Source organism: Lottia gigantea (genome assembly GCF_000327385.1).
Source record: "Lottia gigantea unplaced genomic scaffold LOTGIsca_37, whole genome shotgun sequence".
Taxonomy (NCBI): domain Eukaryota; kingdom Metazoa; phylum Mollusca; class Gastropoda; family Lottiidae; genus Lottia; species Lottia gigantea.
In genome coordinates, this window is record NW_008709259.1 from 156865 (window position 1) to 167980 (window position 11116).

An 11116-nucleotide genomic window follows, 5' to 3' on the forward strand; every position below is an offset into this window, starting at 1 on the left:
CAACACGTGGATTTGGAAACTTACTGTGAATTGTTACTTAAGATCTGTAGTGATTCTTCATAGAAATCGTCTACATCTTTTTGCAATATGTCTACCAGTGGAGAACTAGGTAAGTTCAAAGGATTTTTGTAGAGTGTTATCCATTGCATATCGTACAAAACTTAGATATTTGAATCTGAGTAGGGAAGATCTGGGAACTTTCGTCCATTTTTATTGAAAGATACAGTGGTATAACCTATTTTCGTGGATATAAGGATTCAACACCGAATTTCGTCAAAGTAAAAAAAATGAAAAAAATTTTTTATGTCTTAGATGTTTCCTCAGATATTCTACAAAATAATTAAAACGGCGGCAGAATGCATCACCTATTTTCGTGTACAATGTTTGATCTATAAATAAGTCGAGAAAAACATGTTGTATAGATACCGGGTGGTATTATTAACTTCTCTTAGTAGTTATCTTTAATATCAATTCATTATAACTAGTGACAATTCCTTCAAAGAACCACGATTTAAAAAAAAATAGTGACTGACAAAATAAGATACCTAGCGTAATTTATTGCTAAAAGTCACTGAAACAACATAAGAATATGGTCCACTTTGTGTTCCATAGAAATTTTCTGCTGACACGGAATCACGTGACTTCATTCGTTGGACTACATTCTAGCAGACGACACTTGGAATTCCGATTACCGCTTGGGATTATAAGGAAATTCGGCCGATAAAAAATGGTGACGTTTGGTTATAAGTGAAATCCGCCATTTTGTATTTGTCAAAGTATACATTAATACATTTTACTTTGCTTGAAACTACTGGATTCATTCTACTAGCTGATATTGTACAGAAAACCCATGTTTATCAAAACAAACTAATGCGAAGGTCGCGCAAGGTCGCTCATGTAAATTATTAAACATTTCCAGAAATCCACGAATAATAGGTTTCCACGAAATTAGGTTACTTGACTGTACATGTACTGAAATCATCTACAAAGTCGGCTTTTGTTAAATCATGAAATAAATCTGAATTTTTCTTGTCTCTTGTTTAGTGAGATACTTTTATTTCTATTTTAGCCTTATTGAGTGTGTCTGATAAAACTGGATTAACAGACTTTGCCAAGAAATTATCAGAATCTGGTTTGAGGTTGATAGCATCAGGTGGAACTGCTAAAGCAATCAGAGATGCTGGCATTCCTGTTAGGTAAGTCGAAGACACAGTTTATCCTATATCATGAAACAGAGTTTTTGATGTTGAATGAAAATATGTTTATGGATGTAAAATTTTGGAAACTACAAACTAAAACATGTAAGAACTTTGATGGCAGTGAGTAAAATGTAAACTTGATATTGTTCATTTATTTCAGTGATGTGTCAGATATTACAGGAGCCCCTGAGATGTTGGGAGGAAGGGTTAAAACATTACATCCTGCAGTACATGGAGGTAAGTCATCTTTCTCATTAGAAGTTCTCTTTGAAATGAGAAATTTGTTCAAATCTGTTTTGCTTGTGCCTCTGCACAAGAGTACATCACTATACTGTGTCTAATTCTTTATGAGAACCAGCTGTTTTGCCAAGACAGATGCAAGCAGTCACAGAAAGTGGAAACTGATTGCAGTCTCTCATACATTGAAAATATCCAGAATACCGAAGTGTACTTCTAAAAAGTGTCATGCCCGTACTGAAGACAATATTCAGAGTATACAGTAATATATATCCTACAATTATCACAGTTTGTAAGGCTTCCCCATTTCATATTATCTATTTCGTGTTGTTAGGTATTTTAGCCAGATTAACTGATTCTGATCAAAGTGATTTGAATAAACAAGATTATAAAATGATCAGGTAAGTTGACAGTGCATCAAATTATGCGATTATTTTGTTTATTATGTGATATTTTGATGTGATGACTTTATTTGTAGAATTACCAGTTACCATATCCAAATATATTGTTATTATCTGTATTTGCAGTTTTATAACATATAGTATATTATTTGTTGTAGTTTGTAAGTCATATCCATTAGTTAAAATGTTACCGAACTCTCTCCTTGTATTGTACATCCACAGTAAGATTTGCATTATTGTTAACTATCCAAATGTAAATATTGAATGAAAGTTAAAGATAGAGAGAACATGATATTCTATGTATTTGCAGCTTTATCACCAATCTATGTTATCCATTGTAGAGTTGTAGTACCGGTAACTTGTAGCCATTTGTTAAAATTTGACAGAACTCTCACCTTGTATTGTATATCCACAGTATCATTGTTAATATTTGTTAAATGTAAATAATGAATGGATGTTTGAGATGGTCTATGTTGCTTTATCACACATCTATGTTATGCATTGTAGAGTTGTGGTTTGTAATTTGTATCCATTCGTTAAAACTGTATCTGATCCTGATGTTGTTACAGAGAAGGCTGTAGAACAAATTGACATTGGTAAGATAGTATATTATACTTTGTATGATATATACATGTATAATGTAACGTATGCGAGATTGGGCCAGCCATTTCAAGCTCTTGCTGACTCTTGAAAGAACTTGCCAACTCTTTAAAGCTCTTGTCAACTCCTCAAAGTTCTTGTGAATTCTTCAAAGCTCTTGTCAACTCTTCTAAGTTCTTGTCAACTCTTCAAAGTTCTTGTCAACTCTTTAAAGCTGTGGTCAACTCTTTAAAGCACAGGCTGCTCTTGCCAATTCTTTAAAGCACAGCTCTTACCCACTCTTCAAAGCTCTTTCTGATTCACCACTGCACATGCTAACTATTCAAAGCCCTACTTTGGGTCCATTGGAATTTATTTAACTATTTATTTATTATAACATTTTTATTTTAACATTTATGTAATAAAAATTACTCTAAGCGGTGTTGAATGTATGTGACATGGTCACCAAACATATATTTATCTAGTTTAGTACTGACTTGTTCATTGAATTGCCATCAATCACCAATTATGTATTGGTAATCTCTGTTGACATGATAACAGTCACACTTTAAGTTTTAATTTTAATGTTTGGGTAATGAGGAGTTCTGGTTGTCTTACTTTTGCCTTCTTACGTTGTAGGTGGTGTCACATTATTAAGAGCAGCAGCTAAGAATCATGCTAGAGTTACAGTGGTTTGTGATGTCTCTGATTATCAAAGGTAAAGCTCAATAAACATAAAAACTTAGTGCCAGCCCCATGACCAGGAATGAATTTGGGGATCAGATTTTATACTTATTTGAAGAATTAAAGGCTCAGAGAACTCATTTCTGACCATTTTCAGGTGCAAAAATGTATCAAAATGAATATCTTTTTGATTTGTACAAATACACTGTAAATGAATCAATCTCTGCTGAACTGAATGAGGTTTTGCAGGGTCTTAATTCTCACTTGCTAGGGCCCAGCCTCCACGGACCCTACCCTAACAACAGGGCTGATGCTTACTCAAGAATCTAATGTTCTCTTAGTATGCAGGGCATTTTAGAGGTCGAAGCTGAAGGGACAAGTCGTGTAAATATTTGGTTTACAGCGAAACAAATACTCAGACATTAAGTCCATAGCAATTGAAATCACATATCTGTATTTTCAGGGTTGGAGATGAAATCAGAAACTCGGCTAATAAGGATACAAGTTTAGATACTAGAAAAATGTTAGCAGTAAAGGTCAGTCTAAGATTGAAGGGCTATATTTTGAACCTATATAACTAGACATAACCTTGACAGAAATGAAAGTTTTATTCTTTTCTTTTGACAAATGTAAATCAGATGTTAGTTGTAATTCATGACATCATTTATCATCGATATACTTCCTAATATGGAAAGTTTATTAGCTGCTGTATTGCCAGACTACTGTCTTCGATTTTTCCTTTTGATCGTTAGTATTTGGGTTTTTTGTATTCATAGTCTGCTCAAATTATATTGCATGAACCACAGACTCTCGAAAGGAAATCAGGATGGTACAAATAAGTTATACTTGTCCCTGATACAAATACAAATAGTAGAAAATTTCATTGAATTCCTTTCATTTAATTTCAAAGTAGATACTGAAATTTGATATTAATTAATTAATTTCAGGCATTTAATCATACAGCAGAATATGATGGAGCTATATCAGATTATTTTAGATGTGAATATAGTCAGGGTATATCTCAGTTATCATTAAGATATGGTATGAATCCTCATCAAAAACCAGCTCAGTTATCAACTACATTACCTAAACTTCCTTTATCAGGTATGACTATAAGTTTTAACTCTCTGAAAATGCCAAAGTTTCTTTTATGCATATCTTTTGTAATAACCAAATCATGCAATTCTAGCCATTCGACCTGGTTTTCCCTTACCAGTGTTGCAGTTGCATTTTTGTTGAATTAGGCGGTCAACCCAGTTCCCCTGTGGTGCAGTTCAGAGGTTAATCTGACGATAAATCCAGGCCAATCTGCTACAGGTTGTGCACTAATGCCACTGTCATGGGAAGCTATCGGTCATTGCACACTTCATGGCAATGCCTTCTTTATTAGTACCAATTTATGGGCAAAGTAAATCTTTTCATTTTCATTTTAAAAGTCTTGCGAATGCCTTAAACAATTTCTTTCAGTGCTGAATGGAGCTCCAGGATTTATCAATCTATGTGATGCTCTGAATGGATGGCAGTTAGTTCGAGAGTTACGTCAAGCTACTGATCTACCAGCAGCTACATCATTTAAACATGTCAGTCCTGCTGGTGCTGCTGTAGCTAGTTCACTATCACCTGAACAGGCCAGATTATGTATGGTGGATGACATGGAAGGGTTATCTCCCTTGGCTATTGCCTATGCTAGAGCAAGAGGTATGTTGTCCTTGGGGTTGCTTGATTGGTGAGTTGTGCACATTCAGGATTCATGGAATCAACTGGACGTTTAAAGTTGGAACATTGTTTATTTCCATGTGTGCTGGAAAAATAGTAGGTGCAAACAAAATTCAAAATGGCGGAGAATGGATTAGATTTTTAAATTTTGAATGCGACATAACCACTTCCATACCGTTTGATTGAGGGTAGAATTGGAGCCTGTTCAGATCACTCCAATCGAGTGTCACCCTTGATACATAAATTGGTTCACTGATAAACGTCTGCATGGCTATATCTCGATGTGGTTTAGGTATTTGAGATGTTACTTAGTTTAATGAACAATTTGATGTATTGTGGACTAAAAGATTGCACCTAAACAAGATTCTGAAAACTTGATAAAATAAGTGTTCTTAAAATGTTCAGTTGCTGACACAATAACCAAGCTATAAGATATGATGATAACAGGGCTTGCTGAAGTTCATTTTCTAAATATGTAGCCTAATGTAAAGTGTTTGGTTAATTTTCTAGGAGCTGATAGAATGTCTTCATTTGGTGATTTTATTGCCTTGTCTGATAACTGTGATCTGTCTACAGCTAAAATCATATCTAGAGAGGTTTGTAATGAAAAAAATAAAATATTCCAAAACAAAAAGATATGTGTATCCATATGCAATTGAAATTTTTGTGCTAAAATATGTTCCTTGAAAGTTGTAGATTATGTTAAATTTACAATAAAGACCTGAATACGACAAAATGATTTACAATATGTAAGTGTAGTCATACTCTTTATGTATGAGTATTCTATTATGTATTTATCAGGTATCTGATGGAGTTATTGCCCCTGGCTATGATGAAGATGCTTTAGAAGTATTGAAGAAAAAGAAAGGAGGCAATTACTGTATTCTACAAGTAAGTGTTAAATGGATATAAATTATACATTATAACTGAGTTGCCTATAAATAGCATCATACCAATGATCCTAGGCTATCATCCATCAAAACTGCTTTGTCATAGTCAGAAGTCTTAGCCCATCAGTTGGCAGTAGTGCAGCAGAAGATAATAGTTTTGAATTTAACACAGAGTAGTATGATGCACGATGCTAGGAAGAATTACTATACCAAGCTCTATTGCATAATTTATAGACAAGCCACAAATAGTGATATTTGACCCACTGACCCATGTTTTTGGGTTGGGTTTTTTTTTTGTGATATTATGAATTTGACTTCTGGTACATTAATAGTTAGTAAGTAGCTCCTCAAATTATTTTTGTTAATGTATTATTTTCTATTTGTGTATGTTTCATGAAGATAGGTGTCTTATCATTTAGACCCAATTTTCATTCAAAAAGCGGTGTCTTTTTGTCAATTTTTAGATGGATGCTGAATACGAGGCCCCTGAGTTAGAAACTAGAACATTATTTGGTTTACAATTAACTCAGAAACATAATGATGCTGTTATTAACAAAGATTTATTTAAGAACATTACCAGTGCTAGAAAAGATGTAAGTTGTCACCTTTATCAGTTGTCTTTAGTGATGGGCAGTCTTCATTAGCCCACATGGTACAGAAAAGTAGGATGTAAAACTCCATTCGTTTCAAAAGTAAAATTCAGTAACCGGTATCAAAATGAGGAATTTTCATATCAGCCTGATTCTGAATTACGAAGTGTACTAAATTCACATATATTAATATGTCCTGTACATCGTAACCTCTTCAGCTATGGAGGTAAGAAAGTCTCATCAGGTCGTTGCACTCAAATGTTTAGTCAATGCTTTATGAATGTGTTTTTCAATGAAAGAACTTGTATAAATGTGACTTGAATTGATATTGCTACATCTGGTAATGAATGATAAGACTATATTTTTAATTTCAGTTACCAGAAGAAGCTGTAAGAGATCTAATAGTTGCATCTATAGCCTTGAAATATACTCAATCTAACTCTGTTTGTTTTGCTCGTGATGGACAGGTATGGCATTTTATTTCATTTGTGCTGAGGATCTTTTGAATTTAGGGTCAATGGCTGACTAAAGTATGAAATAAAACTTAGTATTCAAGTCCTCTGATTGGTCGATCACTGAAATTCATTTTGACTTGAGCCAACCAATGAAATAACTGGTTTTATTGAGTTTTTGTGCAACAGGCACAGGTGTGAGGATATTGTATAATATGTTTGATAGAAATAACAGCAAAACACATTTACTCTGTATTAGAAATTGTGTTTTAAGTTTGAAGAATTAAAATGACTTTTATTTATCAGGTAATTGGTATTGGAGCAGGACAACAATCTAGAATACATTGTACCAGATTAGCTGGTGATAAAGCCAATAACTGGTTAGTATTACTATTGAGTTAGAATACTTAGTATTTAAAACTTGAAGTTCATTGCTAAGGCATTTCTTTAGAAAACATGGCAAATAAGATACAGTCAACAGTCTTATCCCTGTGTAAATGTCTCAAAGACCAAACATGCTTTGAATCAGTCATACCCAATGGAATAGATCAGCATTTTCTTAAGAACCAAATTATTAAGGGTAAGTAGGATGTAAAACTCCATTCATTTCATTTCTTTTTAGGTGGTTACGCCAGCATCCTAAAGTATTGGGTATGAAATTTAAGAAAGGTGTCAAGAGAGCTGAAATGTCAAATGCTATTGATATCTATGTTCTTGGTACAGTTGGTCAGGTGAGTAAAAGTTCAGTTGACTGTACACCAATACAATAGTACTGGTGTTTTTGTAGACTGATTCGATTTGATAGATTAGCTATTTTGTGCATTTGTGAGCCAAAAAGGTTAGGCTAATCGGTGCATTTGTGAGAAAGTTTCCCTAAACTGATTATCAGATCAGACTGATCAGATTAGACTTTTTAAAGATGGCGGCATGTGGAAGTTAAACAGTAATGTAGAATAATAATAATCAAAGTAGATGACAGCAGAGGCAGTCATATTACCTAATCACCGATATCAAATTTTGTATTTGTAGACCACTGCTATTTTTCAAAATTGCGTCAATTTGTACTAGCAAATCTAAACCAATCGGCAGACCAAAACGCCTAAGGCCTAGAAAAGACTTATGTTGTCAGTTGTTTACCTCTTAATCAGAGAAAAATTACTCTTTCTTTTGAAATTTGCGATTAAAAATGAAACAAACACACCAAGAACTGAGCTTTTTTATCTAATATTTTGAAAAATTGTCAAGAAACCAATTAAATTGTAGGATATCATCTTATATTTTTAGGATATGAGTGAAAAAATGTGGGAAGACCAAATAGAAAATCCTCCAACTCAGTTGACAGAGGTAAGATATACACAATTTAGTATGGACATAATGGACTGAATGGAGGTTTTTTTATCTGTATATAGTTGTCATTTATATTATATAACACTCTTCTTCTGTTTGTAGGAGGAAAGAAAAAAATGGATTAGTAAATTAGATAATGTGGCTTTAAGTTCTGATGCTTTCTTTCCATTCCGTGACAACATAGACAGAGCTAGACAGGTAGGATGAATATGTATAAATTGACTGGGAAACTTGTGGTGAACAATTCTGCAAATTTCACTGTCCTTAATGAGCACCTCTAGTATGGCAGGCGTGTTGGAGTAAAAAAAATATTTATGATCGAATGTTTTTGGTGACCTATAATAACATTGAAGAGTTATAGTTGTTTGTCTATTTGAGGTGGCACTTTGGCTGAATTGCACAAGAACTGGATGTCAATTTTGTTTCTGAAAACTGACACAAATATCCTAAACTAATGAGGCATTACAGAACATTTTAACAAGCATAAGTTTTAGTTTTAGATACTGATTTTTTCTCCAATTTCTTTTGAACAAAATTGCTTATAAAATTCAAATTATGTTCCTAAATGAACTATATTTGTATGTTTATTTCAGAGTGGTGTTAAATATATCGCTTCTCCTGCTGGTTCTACTAACGATGACTTGATTATCCAGGCCTGTAATGACCATAATATAACACTAGCTATGACAAAATTACGATTGTTCCATCATTAAGTCTTGAGCAATTTTAAATCAAAAAATATAAAATCCAGAAAAGTTAATTTTATGCAATATTCATTCCTATGCATTTGTTTATTTCAAATTTATTTTAAAAGGATACTATCTCTTAGAATGGACATAAAAGTCTCAAACTTGGTAAACACGTGTATATAATTATCAGTTGGATTTATCTCTATATAAGACGATATATCTATAATGCTTTTAAGCATATTTCCAAATTACTTATTTGAATGAATTATTACTTAGTTTATGGATATAATTATAGAGGGAATCTGTAATATACTTATGACACCAGGTAAATCCATTGATGAACAAAGACTGCTTTAACCAAAATTAAAATTTGGACTTTTTGGCCATCCTAAGAGGTAGTACCCCTTTAAATGTGCCATATGATTGTTTTTAAAGGTTTGCCATTATTAACCTGTTGTTTAAAAGTTGTTTCATTTTTAAATCAAGAATAATAGTTTTTCGTTTCATTATAAATCTGAATCTCAAAAAATGGATCATGTTTGAAGGTAATGCCAATCCATTTTCTACAGAATATTAAGCTCTACAAGAAGCCACTTGCTCAAAAGCTTGATTAAGATAAAATCATGAAATACAGACACCTGATTGGTTGATACAGCTCAATTTAAGCTTTTGAAATTTAATGATTTTCATGAAACTTGAGCAAGGTTTTGAATTTCTGGAAAAAGTTTCAGTTTTGAAGACCTAGAATTGGATTGGCATTTCTTTAGATACTCATTAAAAATATTGATATTATTCATTAATCATGTTTATTAATCATGTTCAGAATTGATACTTATTGAATACATAGGTAGTAAATCATGATTTAGAATTTATTAGTCTTGTTGATTATTGAACTTGAACTTTCTTTTCCTATTACTACATATGTGTTTCCTAAATATGGCAGTGTCAAAGAAAAGATTCATCTTTTTAATTTTCAAATGTGGATAATTCTGGACACACGTGGATTTGAATCTTCAAATTTCGAGGGTGAGCTGTGAACACTAATACTGATTGGCTTAGCTAAAAAAATTCCCGTTTGTGAGGTACGATTGGTAAAAAAAAATGGCGCAACTGTCCCTTTAATACTAGTTTTTAGTTTCGCCTTCTAATTCATTGGGATCCATTGAGACTCAGGGTAATATGGTAAGAGTGCTTTCTCAGAGCCTCTGGAATATTTGAACTTATATTGTTTAATGATGCATTGGATTGGATACAATATCTATACTTGACCACGGGATCCGTGATTGTCATTTCATTCACTACTATTTTATACTATCTACGATTAAGAATTTATCACGGTCTGTAGTGTCCTCGATACTGTATCTCAATCAAATATGACGGAGGTTGCTATTTTTAGACATGACTGGTTTGTTATAAGGAGCATCAACTGAAACTATTGACATCGGAGGAATCCAACTAAGTGTAGAACAATGTAGTGAAATCTTTATTAGCCTCATTGATGAAATATCAGCCTGAGAGTAATGGTAAGGGTTTTATGAATTTTATGGGTATTATGAATTGACCTGAATCTGTAGAAATTAGGCCAAATGTAAATCGACAAGTCTGACGGCTTTGATCGAGAGACAGGATGTTTTGGTCAAGCCTAATGTGGGTGTTATTTTGTAGGCCTAGTTAAGTTAAAACTGAAAGTGCAAATAGACCATACAGGTAAAATAATTAACTACAACATAATTTTACAAAATTTAAAGAACAGAAAAAAGAATACGGAAGCGTTCTGGGGCCATGATATATATGAAAAAATATTTTTTTCTATTATCATTTATGTTAATATTAATAAGACAAAAATAAGACGTTAATTTCAAAATATCTGTAAAATATTACTTTATTTTTTCTTAATTATCTCATAATAAGAAATTAATACACTTGATTTCTAGTTTAATATCTTGTAAGTAAAAAATATTACTTTATTTAGTCGTAATTAGAAATTAATACATTTCGGTCCCATTCTATACGTAAGTTAAGCCTACCTCTCGACTTTATTTTGGTACCGCGTGGGGAAAAGGGACATTGTAGAAAATCAATCTTGATGGAACTAGCTTTGTTTTAAGGCACAGACTAGAATTTAGAGTCAGGGCTACCTCATACGTCAGTACGTCAGTGAGTTCGCCACCCCGTCAATGAGTTCGCCACTCCCCCTATTTACTACAAATTACCTCTTTGTGTATTTCTATAAATAAGCAAAACACGTTGTATGGATACCAGGTGGTATAATTAACTTCTCTTGTTATTTATCTTTAATATCAATTCATTATAATTAGTGACAATTCCTTCA

At 32.9% G+C, this 11116-nt stretch overlaps 1 protein-coding gene across 1 annotated transcript; it reads left to right on the top strand.

The window, feature by feature from the left end:
- On the top strand, nt 1-9655 carry LOTGIDRAFT_217098 (hypothetical protein). The gene is made up of 18 exons (XM_009059002.1): nt 1-109; nt 1070-1196; nt 1360-1436; nt 1771-1837; nt 2345-2433; nt 3056-3134; nt 3564-3636; nt 4048-4204; nt 4568-4798; nt 5327-5412; nt 5618-5707; nt 6171-6299; nt 6671-6763; nt 7055-7128; nt 7371-7479; nt 8033-8092; nt 8198-8293; nt 8689-9655. Exons 1-18 carry the CDS (start codon nt 88-90, stop codon nt 8806-8808), a joined length of 1779 nt encoding a protein of 592 aa, XP_009057250.1. The 5' UTR covers nt 1-87; the 3' UTR covers nt 8809-9655.
- Nucleotides 9656-11116: the final 1461 nt, after the last annotated feature.